The sequence below is a fragment of the Lineus longissimus genome, chromosome 13 (genome assembly GCF_910592395.1).
Source record: "Lineus longissimus chromosome 13, tnLinLong1.2, whole genome shotgun sequence".
In the NCBI taxonomy this organism is placed as follows: Eukaryota; Metazoa; Nemertea; class Pilidiophora; order Heteronemertea; family Lineidae; genus Lineus; species Lineus longissimus.
The window spans coordinates 9,395,836-9,411,737 of NC_088320.1; the positions used below are offsets into that span (position 1 = coordinate 9,395,836).

A 15,902-nucleotide genomic window follows, 5' to 3' on the forward strand; every position below is an offset into this window, starting at 1 on the left:
ACAGTGGCACTGAGTTAGGCCATAATTCACTAAGTACATTAGTCCCAAGTAAGATCGGAACATTCGAAGAAAACGCTGTGTCCGGGCAAACTAAGAAAAAGCAGGGCATACCCTCATCGTCACTGGCGGGGTCTCCAGGAAATCGCGCGTCTAACGTCACATACCCCAGGAAGGGAACGTTCTGGCCGCCAGCACCCTCGATTTGAAGAATATCCTCTATAGGCTGGATCTCTGCAAGAGAAGAAATATTGTCGTCGAAAAAGGACTTCGACACCGTGCTTACTTGGGATCCAGAATCCAAAAGACATCTACCTAGACTACCACCAACGTAAATCTCGGTCTCGCACCGGTCACCAACGATCTTCGACAACAAATTCCTCTCGTCCACCATAATATTCTTCTTCGGCCCACAATGCTTTACACCTGCCTGTGCTGGGGCCCCAACACAGGCAGCGCCTAGTTTTCCGAATTAAGTTTCTTGAAAACGACGGTTGGGTTCGCCTCGCCTGAACAGTCTTGTCGCTTGTGGCCGTCCTCTCCACAGTGGTGGCAGAAAAGCTTCCTCCGTCCTCCTGATGTAGTCTTAGCCTCCTTGGTACACTCCGACTTGAAGTGTCCGGTCTCCCCACAGTTGTAGCAGGTCCCACGAGCCGGCCGAGACGGGGCGTTCCCCCTGGGTTCTCTCCCTTTGGTGTCCCGCGTCGAACCACGACCTCTCCCACGACTCTCCTGTGGCTGGCTAGAACCGGAAGCGGTAGCAATCCTCGACTTCTTCAAGTCTTCAACGGACAAGCGCAAAGCATTAACTGTCGTTAACAGCTCAGCCATCTCGGGTGGTAGGCCCTCTGTGCTGGTACTAGTAGCCTGGTGCGCCGACACAGTCTTCTTCTTGGACTTTGTCTCTGGCTCGTTGAAGCGAGACTCCCTCTCTTTCAGGCGGAGCTCCTCCTCCTTCAAGGCACAAAATAGTTCGGCAAACTCCTTGTGGGTCAGTACGTCCCCCATCAAGTCCATCGCGTGTAATAACTTGTCATCGCGACATCCTCGCTTGAACTGCTTGACGAGAGTGGCGAACTCCACTGATGAGTCTACTGCCCCGGCATCGACTACTTTCCGCAACAAGCTCTGGAGACGCTGTAAAAATGCACTGGGCTGCTCTCCATCCTTCTGGATGTTGTCGTAAAATCGCATCAGCAGCTCGTGTCCATCCGCCGCAAACCCGTACGCCGACTTCAATACCTTCACGATCGTTCCGATTTGGGCGCCTGTTCCAAGTGCTCGGGCAAGACCTGCTGCCGGTTGACTGAGGCTTCCAAACACTAGCCTCCTTTTTACATGGTCCCCAATGTCTAACTCCGCCTCAAGTTGCTCTATTTCGAACTCCCAGGCATCGAAGTCGTGTTCGTTATTCCCAGGGTTTCTTCTCCCCGAAAAGGTCTTCAAACGCCTGGTCCAATTCCTTTCATCTCTCCCCTCCGCAGTTGTGCTACTGGCCGGAAGTGGAATGGCTGCGGGGTTTACAACACCCCCTCCTGCGCCTCCTCCTGGCATCTTGGAGTTGGTTATACCTGAAAGATACTAAAAAAGAATGTATGCACTATACGCCGCAAATATCACAGGCCCTATGCAAAATACTGTACTATGTGCACTGATACTGCATCAATCTACAAACATGTATACTACACTGTGCTGTAAATGCACTGCCACAATGTACAGTTGTGCAAGGTACACATGCATACTACACTGTGCTGTAAATGCACTGCCACAATGTACAGTTGTGCAAGGTACACTCAATAAACCACAAAATGCACACACCTCATGGTAAATGTACAACCTGCATGTATAGTCACAACTCGCAATAGTCAAAATACGGCTCTACAATTCTACAAAAATCGAAATGCTATACAGTACCATACCTACCTATTCCAAAGGAAAAATAAGTCGTACCAGCATCAGGTATGCGCGAAAAGATGGCAAGATTCCACGAACAGCGATTAGAAGGAGAGCACGTCTCTCACGGCCTCGATTAAAATCTTCGCGTGAAACAATGTTTCTCATCACCTACAGACAGAAACTACGCGTGAAACAACGTTTCAATTTGGAAACAGAATGTAAAATAGTACGCGTCAAACAAGGTTTCTGCATCCCAGCTCACGACGGATGAAACAATGTTTCATAAACAAAACGACATGCACTCTGCATACACTTTGTCTATACATACACATGTACCTCTCCCCCTTTTTAAAAGAAAGGAGAACAAAACCACGTTGGGCGCCAATTTGTAACCCGCACTTGCCCAGTCTCCGACCACCGTGCGGGGTGGGTCCGGTCTCACAGTTCACTCCGGCTTTGCTCACTCACAATTGCTATACACTCCAGGTTCGGGGCTGTCCTAAGACCGTCATACCCATGGGGCCAACCACAACGAGCGGGTCTGGGTATGGGGTAGATAATAAAAGAACGCAAGGATTCCCTGGGATAACTATTGTTCACACTGAATCATAACAGGGCCAGGCCTCACAATGCACAGGCCGATGCACTACACAATGTACAGGACTCTCTCAAACCTAACTCTTGGCCTACAACTGGGCCTAACCGTGAAAACGACGGGCCACGAATCTCCGGGACATCACTTAGGGCTAACCTGTCCTGCCAGACACAAAGTTAGATACCAAACAAGAAGTGGGACAGGGACAGTGAGGCTGAATACCAGCCTGTTTGGGCAAAAGCCAGCCAAGGTCACAGGTACAGAGCCAGAGGTGGTCTCAAAATCACCCCGATTGCGTATTACCGACTAGCCACAACATCATCTAAAGGGGTCTAGTCCATTCCATGGGTATTCATGCTTCCTCAAGTCAGGCACCAGGTTTAGGAAAGGTGAATTTATGCGTAAAAAGAGAGTTTTCTTCTCAAGATTCAGAAAATTGTTTTGCTTCCAAGATGGAGAAATTAGCAGACGACCATGTGCCCAGTCGTTTACACACGTAAATAAATTCATATCAAGGCCTAAAAGGTACTTAAAATTCCTCAAGTAATATTCTCAAAATATTACAGCAACCCGATGATTTTAGGAAGCTGATTAACGAAGTTAAACTGACCGTTACCATAGCGACCGTGCAATACATGTAGTTCCTAAACCAGTCAAAACAGTATAGGTGGCAGCAGCGCATTGCCACAGAATAGTCACATACAGGGTGGATCAACAAAATGCAAAAGTCAAATCCACTGGTTTACACTATACATGTATGATTAACGCGCCAAAGCCACAATACATGTAGATCCCTTATCTTGTTGTGTATAAAATGGCTAGTATAAAGTTACGTATTGGAGGGTGTTTAGCAATATTTGCATATGGTGAAGATGAACAATGCATTCCTCATCCAAAACAGTCCACATTCGACTGTTACCACCAGGTCCAAATACTGTATAAATGGGACTGTTGTAATTTGGACACTCTCGTGCCCAATACGACTTTTTGCATAGGGCCGAGTATGATTGGTGCTCTCCGCACAACGTAGTCCGCATGCGTATTGCTAAATGGAGTTAGGAGTTTTGCTGTGGCTTTTGACAGCCGCCAATATGCACTATTTTGATTTAACGCTGTCCGTTGTTGAAAGAAGTTTTTTCTGGTGATTGTACGTGTCTCATTTCAATTACCACAAGTTACAAACTGGCCACCTATCGGGAGCTAATACTTGAGGACAACATATTATTACAGCGGTAGGTTGGTCAACATGGAATTTTTTATTCAGTATAGAATCTGGTCCATGCTAACAATCCAAATTGTGTAATTTATTACTGAAACAGATAACTCATATGAAAAACAAACTGGTTAGCAATTATTTTGCGTCGTCAAAACACGAAAACTTATTCCTAGCCGCACATTATGATAAGGCCCACGTAACGCCACCACGTGGGGCCTAATACTACTAGGCTACGCCACCCACTAAGGTTATGCGCTGATTGGTTCGTTCGACCGGTTTTTCTAAAATATGAGACGTGTCATGGCTCAGCATAAAACGTACAACGGCATCATATCGTAAGGTTGTTCCTTCCTATATTTGAACCGATAGGGTTTTGACAGATCACGTAAAAACTGAAAATTGACAAAAGACATACTAAGAAAATGGCAGCAGGTGGTATTAAAATGTATATAGAACCTGACCTATTTAGCATATTATTACACCAAGAGAGAAAATATCACTATCACAAATGTCTCATTAGCCATAAGAAACATCAATATCATCAAAAAACATTGTTTCTTTCTTTTATACTATGCAGCGGTGACACCTGACGGATACAAGACGAACTACAGGAAAAACCATGCGGCCTGGCCACAGCCACTAAAATCAACCTGAAGCGTTGTATTCTTTTACTAACAACTTTTGACACTGTGCTCTATTAACTCTACGACAATTGCTTAATGATAATACCTCTTGTAGCTGATCGGATCTCTTTTGGAAGATATAGGAATTTGGGGACAAAGACGTGTCCCGAAAAATGTAAGAACAATCGCACGAAACTGTTTCTGGTTGGGCGGAAGCACTTCAGCGCCACCTACGCACGTGAACAGAAAAATGGCGCGAAACCAAAAGAGCGCCTAATTTAAAAACCAACATAAATTATCTTGACGGCAGTCACATGGCTCTCCAAACTGGGCGACCAGTTTCCTACATAGCCTATCTCTATACTTTGCCAATGACATTAGCATATAACTATAAACAACAGTTCAGCTTTAAGTTTTCAAGTAAAGTTCAGTGCAACAATTTTAGTACAGTTCAGCTTTAAGTCAAAACCATAACAAGACAAAACCACCATCCTGCTTACCATATAAGCCTAACAGCAAGAAACAGACTGTTAACTATCAAGACACAACCAAGATTTTCTTAACAAATACTTCTCAACTATCCAACATTGGTTGGTCCACTAGCAACAAGCAGACACTGTCTAATAGTTCTAGAGACAATTTTCTCAACTTAACAAAATACTGACAACTCTTAACTCTGGTCCTTCGAAGCAGGACAACTTACATTAATGTCTTAAAACTCAAAACGTGGGCACATCTACTAGCCCTCACAGTTTCAGAAGTCCTTATGACACTTCACTTCTTAAATTTTACCAACATACCAACAATAGTCTCAAGAAGGACGAAGCTTATTGCTTATATCAAGTAATTCCAAATCAGGAACTAACACAATCTTATTCTTAGTTTAGGTCAAACTCACTAGTTTATGGGTCACTTTAGATTTGTTACTTTTCCTTTCATACAAACACATCATAGTCCAAACGATTCTTTTCTCAAAAATCCCAAAGCGACATCACCCTTCTCGCCACAATAACACTACAAAACGTCCAGAAATATAAAAAAATGTGCTAAAATACACAAATGGAAGAAACAATGGCAAGTGAAATCACATGGTCATGAAACTATATAACCATCAGACTTCAAGTCCCATTTGGGGCATAGAAAAAATGACCGAACACTGACAATGATTTGTCAACACCAAATCAAATTCAGTGTCCCTCCATAACGTATATACAGGGAGTCCCACTGCTACTGCTGACCTAACGTGGCTCTCCGTTCGGGACCTCCTGGGTCTCATCATCACCAGAGTGATTTGCTTTTACCAACAATACAACTTTGTGAATCGGCCTATCCAAAACACTCTTTCCAACCTTCAACTTGAGGGTTCTAACCAGACCATCCTGACCAACATTGGTTTCCAACACCTTCCCTAATGGCCACTGACATCTTGGTAAACTATCATCTAACAAAAGAACAACATCATCCTGCTGAAGATTTGGTTGAGGTTTGTTCCACTTTTTTCTCTCTTGAAGTGTAGGCACAAACTCGTCTCGCCAACGTGTCCAAAATTGATTGGACAGAAACTGTACTCTTCTCCATCGACGTCTGCAATAGATATCTTGTCAGACGAAATTACCAGGGGGTGGTTTGACAGTCTTTGTCTTCAAGGTGAGCAGTTGGATTGGGGAGAGCGGTTCCAAGGCATCGGGGTACCTTGTATCAACGAAGGCTAGAGGACGGCTGTTGACGATGTGTTCGACTTATGTAAGGAGTGTCCTGAGCAGTTCATCATCCAGTTGTTGTCCATGGTTCATCAGTAATGCTGATAGTACATTACGAGCGGTTCCAATCATTCTTTCCCAGGAGCCACCCATGTGGCTTGCATGCGGCACATTCATCTGGCGGCTAAGAGGTTTGTCCTTCAAATCTATAGTGAACTTAAATGTATCGGACTGCACATGCCATACCATACCAAGGGTTCTCTCAATCGGCAGTTCATCATGCTGGAGGTCTAGAGATTGAATACTTTTCCCCCTCTCAGATACTGGGATGGATTCAAGAACACGACGATCGTTGTACACTATCTTGTGGAGACGGAGCTTTCTTTCTGCGCAGAGTGCTACGGTGTTGGGTAACAGGGTTATGGCTTCATCTGGGTGGTCGACAGAACCAATTCCATCATCAACATAGAAAGAGGATCTCACAAATTCAGCAGCTGCTTCTCCATACTTTGATTCAAATTCATCTGCGACGGCCTTGAGAGCAAAGTTAGCAGTACCGGGAGACGAGGTTGCTCCAAATAGGTGGACACACATGCGGTATTCAGTAGGGGCTTTATCAAGGTTACCCTCATCCCACCACAAGAATCTCAAGGCATTGCGGTCGGACTGATTTACACCAAACTGATGAAACATCCCCTCTATGTCACAAGTAAAAGCAGTTATTCCCTTTCTGAACTTACCAGGACCCCTGTAAGACTATTTGTTAGGTCTGGGCCTTGTAACAAACGTTTGTTGAGTACCTCATGCCCATACTCAGCACTAGCATCGAACACAATTCTCAGGCGGTCGCGTTTCTCAGGGTTGTTTGAGTATACACCAGAGTGCGGGATGTACCATACTTCATCATTTTTCAAGTCAAGTTCATCTGATGGGACTCTCTCAGCAAAGCCTTTCTTGATCATATCAGTCATTCCTTGGGTGTACTGCTCCTTAAACTTGGGTTTCTTCATCATCTTTGCCTTCAGCTGGGCTAGTCTTTTGCAGGCCATTGGCTTGTTGTTGGGGAGTCCGCCTCTTTGTTTCCATGGCAACGGTAGCTCGTAGTGTCCATCCTCTCTCACATGTAGGCCCTCTTCCATGATACACATGAACTTCTTGTCATCCTGGGACATTGTCTCAACTTGGTTGGCTTTATGCTCGGCAAGGTCCAATTCAAACATCCTGGCGACCTGGGTTGGGCTGACTTCTTTAGCACTCGTTCGGAAGGCAAAATGGCTGACTTCAGCCTGTGAGGCATCACGTGACACGCCCATGGCTCCAATCACACCCCAACCAAGGGTGGTCTTCACCCCATATGGATCATCATCTCCAGGACCTGGTACTATCTCTAGAGGCCTAATAGCAGCTGTGCAATTCATACCAATGAGAAGACCAACATCAATACCTGAGATTGGAGGCGTCAACTGCTTTGCTACACTCAAAAGATGGGGCCACCTTTTTGCATAGACCGGGTTAGGAATCTGACTAAAACTGGCGGGAATTTCCTGCCTGGAGTAAGCGACAGGTAACTCTACTTCACTACATTCCCTTAAACCTTTAACTACAAGACCTGTTACCTTCTGACAGGAGATGATATCTCCAGTTAACATAGTGTTGAGCTTCAGAGCAGCAGTGGGACCCTGTACCCCCATTTTAGCAAGAGTGTTTTCTGAAATAAAACATGCATCAGATTGGTCGTCCAATAAGGCATATACAATTACAGGATCAGTACAAGCATTTACATGGCGTAAAAAAACAGGTACAATCAGTGAGCTCTGAACACAGTCCTGATTTGGCAGTTCCACACGAAGAGACGTCGCAGCAGCGGGCTTGGCGGCAGAGGATGGATCCGTGTTGGTCCTCGAGTAGTCGTGCAGCAAAGTTGGATGCTTCAAATGACACACTTGACAGAACTTTGGTCTAGTACAGTCCCTTTTGCGGTGCCCTTTACGAAAGCAGCCCAGGCATAGGCTGCTGGTCTTAACAAAGCTGAGTCGTTCAGGCAAAGACAGTGCCTTGAAGCTTGGACACATATCAAGGTAGTGCATTTCGCTACACTTATAGCACTGAGGAGGTGTATGGCTCTTCCCGTTTGGAACAGCCATGACCGCCAGACCCCGTTAGCGAAAGATGAGCAAAATAGGTGGAATGCCTCTCAGCTGGATGTTTATAATAGGTCAGATAAGCTGATTGATTGCACTCCAAGGCCTTCCTCCTAGACATCTGCTATTGCACTACAGACACCACCTGCTGTGTTAGGTTTACCTGTCTTACTGGGTTCATTACACTTGGTGCAATATGGGTATGTGGATTATATCGAATGCACTCAATGTGTTGCTGAATTCGTGCCATGAATTGTTATATAATGTTATATAATGATGAGTCATGGATTGGTCAAGGAACAGTTGCTTCAATGATTGTGATGCAGAGAAGCAGTGTATGCTTCTGCATTGGTTTCTATCTGATGTCCATGCAATTTTCGTTCAAAGTCACTCTACAAACCCTTGGCAGATTTGAAGCAATATTCCTGTTTGTCACTGTTACAATACACCTTGGGATTTCACCCCAGACTGACCATAAAATTCCTAGGTCAAGGTCTGCATGGTCTGTGTGTTAACAGAACAGGTAAAGATGAAACAGCATGCTTCATGCTAAACTGGACATTGCAGGATAGGCAGTATATCCACACCTGATGCATTGCAATTTTTTTAGCTTAAGTTGAAATTGGACGGATAGTTCTGACCTGGCTACAGGGAGTCTGTGTCAGTAAGTAGGCCACGCAATAGCATACATTATATAGGTCGCAGGGATGTGTACTATTTTCAAGTTAGGTCGAGATAGAGGCAAGGCTCCTCTCCTAAGAGTAAGGGTGGGGGTGGTCAAATTCGGATGGATAACAGTGAGCCCAGGGTAATCTAGTTGTACCCCATTCTGTCCCACCGCTTTGCACACGATCGCTCTTCGCAGGGCGGAACAATATATTGTTTAAAGCCTTCAAGGCCCCTACATCATTATTGTTTACAGGCCTAACTTAAAAAGCAAGGTACATGTTTTAACCAGTCTGATGAAAAACTATGAAAAAAAAATATGTTTTTTTCACATAGGCCTACTATAAACAAACAGTCCGAAAAAGCAGTTACATCCTGCACCATGATCAACTACAATATTGCAATATAGAAACAAGCATCCGACAGGACCAATCAGGTCTTCATCTGAAGCATTGCCATTAGGCCTACATTGAGTACACTCTGATTTTGTCAGATGATGTGCCACTTACAGGCAGGAGTAACGATAACAAATTCTGTAACACCTGCTGTGGTAGGTCAGCCAGACATGACATAGGAGATTAGGCTAGATTGCGCTAATCTCTGATCACGCCTGATTACCCTAATAACAACATCATCGGGCAATTCAAAGAGAAACTCCAACCTCACGGCCTCAAGGCATTTGCCTTTGCAGCCTGAGGTTCGCTTTTTAACCTTCGCTAACGGGATCTGGCTGTAATGCACCGTGTTAGTCGCAAAGGTGGACACTGTATGCGGCTTTGAGGACGACACAGGTTTAACGACACTGGCACTCCTATTCTTTGACTCGGGCATTAACGGGTCACAGGCAATTCGAGCCTGTTTACGTATGAAAGTACACAGCATAGAAAACGTGGGGTAATCGTCCCTGGATTTCACCTCTGAATCACTGTACAAATGTCTGTCCACAATGGCAAACCATCTGTCTTGCACAGAGCGTGGTAGCTTGACAAGAGCCTTTTGCTGTTCGTTTGGGTCGTCTAAGATTGCTAGCTGACTAATGGTGCTCATCGTCGTTTCACACTGGGACAGAAAATCTGCAAAGTTCTGCATGGCCTTGCCATCACCATACTTTAAAACGGGCCAGTTCTCGATTTTCTCACGGAAAGAGCGGGCTCGAACCAACTTGTTCCCATAACGTTGCTCGAGGAGGTCACGTGCTTATCCGTATTCAAGCATAGGAGGCCAACAATACAACGTTTAGCCTCATCGGCCGTGTATTTACCTAAGTAATAGCACCTGTCCCTAGCCAACGGGTAGCGGTCCTCAACTAAAACCTGGAAGGTGTTTCTCCAGACTGGGTACAAGAAAGAGTCACCCTTAAGGACATCAGGCTCTTTCCTTGGGAGTCCTTCACCCTTCTTAGTTATGACATCAGCCAGAAGGCCAATAACGTGGCTAGATTCGTTTTGTCCGGCTGACTGCACGCACCACTTCGTTCCAGCTGGTCTTTCTGCTTAGCAAGTTCACATTGCGTTTCCTGCAACTCTCGAATGAGACGTTCATTTTCTGTCCGTAACCGATATTTCTCCTCTTCGATCTGCATCCACTTGCTCTGTTCGAACGAACCGGTGATGACATTGAAGTTACCAAACATCTCATTATCCTCGTCATCCATGTTGAGGATTCTCTAGACTCTTCCACGTTCCGATCAGCTGAAAAAGAGTTTTTACTGTCACGGCTCAGCATAAAACGTACAACGGCATCATATCGTTAGGTTGTTCCTTCTTTATTTGAACCGATAGGGTTTTGACAGATCACGTAAAAACTGAAAATTGACAAAAGACATACTAAGAAAATGGCAGCAGGTGGTATTAAAATGTATATAGAACCTGACCTATTTAGCATATTATTACACCAAGAGAGAAAATATCACTATCACAAATGTCTCATTAGCCATAAGAAACATCAATATCATCAAACAACATTGTTTCTTTCTTTTATACTATGCAGCGGTGACACCTGACGGGTACAAGACGAACTGCAGGAAAAACCATGCGGCCTGGCCACAGCCACTAAAATCAACCTGAAGCGTTGTATTCTTTTACTAACAACTTTTGACACTGTGCTCTATTATCTCTACGACAATTGCTTAATGATAATACATCTTGTAGCTGATCGGATCTCTTTTGGAAGATATAGGAATTTGGGGACAAAGACGTGTCCCGAAAAATGTAAGAACAATCGCACGAAACTGTTTCTGGTTGGGCGGAAGCACTTCAGCGCCACCTACGCACGTGAACAGAAAAATGGCGCGAAACCAAAAGAGCGCCTAATTTAAAAACCAACATAAATTATCTTGACGGCAGTCACAAGACGAAATTCAGCCGGAATGGGGAATGTGAACCAACGAGCAGCTTCACTTTCGTCGCCTGCCGCGAAATATTGATCCTAGTGCAAATAGTGCAGTCAAAAATTAGTTGAAAAAGGCAGTGGAATTATTATCAGTTTTAAAGCATTTCGACATTTTAAAATGTCATGTTTGGCTGGACGCAATGGTCCCGGAACCGCCGACAGGCGGCACCACCTCACGACGAAGGCTTTTGCGGACCGCTTCAAATGGTTTCATAAGTCATATATTCCTGGTTGTGGATTTCGACCTCCAGTTATGATAGAACCCGCTCCAATCGGTTTAACCGCATGGAATAGTTAGCAAAATAATTTTCAAGGTAGTTTACGGTGAAAAGGAGCGCGGACGAAATTTGACTTAGAAGAAAAAAAGGATTTTATCGGTGAATATCAAAACTGATGACGCGTTCGAAATTGTGAACTGATAATTTTTAGCAAGATCCGATGACGACGCAGACATTGCACAATTTTGTGACGTTGCACCACACACGATTTCATGACGTTGTACACCTCGTGTATGCACGTGTATGCTCATGTCATCGTGCGGTAAAAATACTAAAATATGACAGGCACGGCTGCCGGTACTTTCGGTGTTTGCGCCTTGTAACTGGTAAGTTTGTGGAAAGAGCCATGTTTCAAGTGACATAAGCCATTAGGAATGCGTGTGTATTCTTTGGGCGGCTTGTAGTAATTAATGACACCGAGCTTGAAGTCAAGTAGGTAGTACTAGTGTGGGCTTAGGCCCGACCGGCATCCACTCTGCTTATTTCATGATTTGGTCAACGATTTGAAGCAGCCGTACCATACCCAAAAACATTCACAAGTGCAATGTTTCATGCCAGAAAGTTCCACAACATGACATGCACCAAACTTCTTGCAATTATGACGTCAGTGCATACAGCACATTCCAGTGCCCAAATGCAGCAGGGACAAAATCACATCAAAGCATCCTTCTTCTCGTCAACCACAACTGTCCGATATTCCACGACATTTCTATCTGAATGTGAGTACAAACAGAACCAATCAACTTGTATCCGCTTCATCCATTTAACATCTGCAGCACAATGTGAGAGGACGCATTGCCTTCATAAGCAATGCATCGTCTCACCTCTCACCTCCAAACCTCAAACTGTCCAAATAAAACTTTCCCTTTTTACAAACTCTACAACAAAACTGAATGTCAGTATAAACAGCTCCTAATCAACTCATATAACCTTAAATCACTTTACATGTGCAGTATCGTGTGAGAGCTTCCACATCATTAAAGCCCTATGATCACCACAGGAGAAAAACCATCCACCATTGCCACCCCAACCCACAAATACAACCCTACAAGTCAGTCACCCTCCATATGGCCAAACTCACTGCTCCTTACTAAATAAGCTCAAATAACCAAACCCAGCTTGTTCCGAAAACTCTGGATAAAGTTTTACAAGATTCTTATTGTGATTAAACATAATGACAATGTGGGCCAGGACAATCGCCATGACATTGGGTGTTTAAATAATGGCTCGTTAAGAATAAAGATCGTCGGCATCGGATTAGCCGAGGTGCTGTGCGAGTTTGGTCTTGCGACGACGGTATCGGAATTAATTTTTTCCGCGTTTTACATCTAGAAGCCTCTGAAAAAAAAAGAAAAAACACAACGCTGTTTTTGTCGGAAGAGATGGAAGAGAGCTTGGGAACTGCATTGTTTGTTATTCTATAACATAGTCTAAATACTTTAAGTATTCTGGTGGGTATATATGTAAAATTGTCGATACCAGCCATGTCCATTATGCTGTCCGTCGCCTTTGCTTTGATTGATGTACGGTACATAAAAATACACAACTAGGCTACATTACTGCATAGGCTAGCCTAGGGGTCTAGGCCTATAGGCTACAGTATAGGCCTACAAAGTTATGTACGCCCACCTATACGCGGTGTGCGATACATCATGTCACAATGTAGCCCTACCGTACTGTCATATCCAGACAGTTCTTCAACTCTTGGGCGACTCTCTAAAAGAATCCAACAGAAAGACGAATATTCTAAAAAGCACTTTGTTCAACGTTAATTATAATTACATACACTATAGCTCTACTCTGATGCTGATGCGATGCTGCATCCCCTGCATCCAACTCTGAACTGCCTCGAGACACGGCACGCACGTCACAGCAATGTAAACAGACTGCGTCATCCAATCACGACGCGACTACAACAGATGTCGTGACGTCAAGCTCTAAAATGTAAACAAACACGCACGACGGAGAACGGCCGCAAATGTGGTTCAGAACATCGCTGATAAAAGTATGAAAACGGGGAAATATAATGAAATGAACACACAGGTTTGATTCTACATTGGCAGACAAATCAAACCTGGTATTTAGTTTAGAAATACACAAAGGGACAGAGTCGTAATCATCGACGGGAGACGGGGCAAAATGCCGAGTTTTAGTGAGAATACACAGTGAAATATACGCGCAGAAACCGCGCTCAAAGAAAGTTCTGAATCACAAATGCAACGATGAATATACTTATAAAACCTATATAAAACTAATCTGAGAGTACTAGTACATGTCTCCTGAGGGTATCGCCCTGCTATACTTAGCCAAATTATAATAAAAGCAATAAATCGAAGTGCGTTTGCGCGGATGACTCACATAAATTATCTCCCGGAAGAACCGCTTCCAAATAAGGCCATGACGTCGTCATGAAGATGGAAACATTGGGTTTCCCCAGAAAGGGGCGTGGCGCCCTGGCAATACAGTACTACATTGTTGGTGAACGATATGGAAGATCCTCAAATTTCATCCATTTTACACACAAAAAACCTCTTCAATCGATGAATGAATTATAAATAGGGGTCCACCTACTGTGCGTCCGGAACTCTGTTTGCGCGTCCGGAGCGCGTCCGGAAGAGAAAGTGCGCGTCCGGAACAATTTCCTATGTAAATATGAACCTATTGTTGCATTAGATGGCTTAAATAGTATTTTAATTCCATGTAGAGAAAATAAAATTGAAAAAATCTTTTTGGTGACTTGGATTTTACAATTTTCAGCGAGGTGGTTAATTGCTAATGCCATACTCATATCCCAACTTCCTTACGCGCCTTCTCCTGTTGTGGTCGTCTAAGTCGGTATGAGTTTGTCTTTGCGTGCCGTTGGATAAGGGGCAATAGCAATTATTGTGAAGCCAATTTGCGCTTTTAGGGGGGAGGGGAGGGGATCGAGGGGGGCGGGGGAAGGGGGTCAACAAAATTCATTCCATGTGCTGAGACACCAGATACCAGTCTAATCCATTACAACACGGCTACTATCGAAATTCTGCAACTGCAACAATAATTTGTTGAGGAGAAACGTCAGTAAGCTGGGATTTGATGGCTGTGTAACACCCAAATCACCCCGCTGAAAATTGTAAAATACAAAGTCACCAAGGAGATTTTTTCCAATTTTATTTTCTCTACATGGAATTAAAATGCTATTTAAGCCATCTAATGCAACATTAGGTTCATATTTACATAGGAAATTGTTCCGGACGCGCACTTTCTCTTCCGGACGCGCTCCGGACGCACAAATTGTTCCGGACGCGCATTAGGTAGACCGATAAATAGGCCTAGGCCTACCCATCCCTTGCATTGGCCTTGTTCTGGGCAGTTGTTGTAGGAATGTAGGCCTGTAAGCTGAAATCATTCCTACTGTCTATAGATTGTTTCCACAAGGATTTATGTCATAGCGTCATCAAAGACGTCGCGATAAAACAAAACACAGGCTTACGGCAGTTATGCACATAGACATAGGCCCCATGAGATGGCTTGTGGTATTCGACTCGATGACTCGACGACGCGATGACTCTATGACGCGATCAAGTTGGAATCTTTTTAAAGAATATCACTGCCTGGACTGTAATTTATACATAGTATCATAAGTGGAGGAAAATAAAAAAGAACCGATCATTACCAACCCCTTTCCAGCTGTTTTCACCGTATCTAATCCGACCATTTTTCGTTTCCTACAAGTTCGCATTTTTGATAAAACCATGCGCCATGTTGCTATGCAAGCTTACCGTCAATACAGCTAAATACACCTAAATATAGCTGGTTCAGATCAACCTCCTACCCAGGTTCTTTACGAGCAGAAATTCCAATGTTAAAATGACACGCGAGTTCCTGGAGACAAGGTTGGCTCTGGATACCCGTTCAGCACGGCAATATTAAATGTCCTATACACCTTTCCAGAAATGGGGCGCTGAGTGTCCGAAATAGTGATGTCATAAGGGGAAACTAGGCCTGTGGTGGAGGGACAAAGGAGATAGTCATGGTTGACCAACACACTTGAATGCCTTTAATGACGGACAAGGGGGAAAAAGTTAGTTCCAATGCAAGCCACCAATTTCGGAAAGCATGTATAGGGGCTGATGTATTGGGGGGGGGGGGGGGGGGGGCAGATGTCAAGGGGCGGAAGAGGGACTGAGTGACTGAGTCTAAAAAACTGCACATATGCGAAATTCCGATTGTTGACAGACTACCACATGACATCTGACATTGGCCACTAGAAGCTTGTTTGTCAATTAAATCTCCGGTCATTTTGCATGCTATGAAACTTCTGCGAGTCCTTTAAATATCAAAATCAATCGCGGGGACCAATCTTCAGTGGCCATGGCTGGGGGGGGGCACATCCTTCTACATACCGTAGCTGGATATG

General features: G+C 44.3%; 2 protein-coding genes across 2 annotated transcripts; both read right to left on the reverse strand.

Moving 5' to 3' along the window:
* Nucleotides 1-456: 456 nt before the first annotated feature.
* On the reverse strand, nucleotides 457-3,226 carry LOC135497833 (paraneoplastic antigen Ma1 homolog). The gene has a single exon (XM_064787780.1). It carries the CDS (start codon nucleotides 1,549-1,551, stop codon nucleotides 457-459), a length of 1,095 nt encoding a protein of 364 aa, XP_064643850.1. The 5' UTR covers nucleotides 1,552-3,226.
* Nucleotides 3,227-6,066: 2,840 nt separating this feature from the next.
* LOC135498392 (uncharacterized) lies at nucleotides 6,067-6,720 on the reverse strand. Its single transcript, XM_064788649.1, has one exon. It carries the CDS (start codon nucleotides 6,718-6,720, stop codon nucleotides 6,067-6,069), a length of 654 nt encoding a protein of 217 aa, XP_064644719.1.
* Between the last annotated feature and the right edge of the window lie 9,182 nt (nucleotides 6,721-15,902).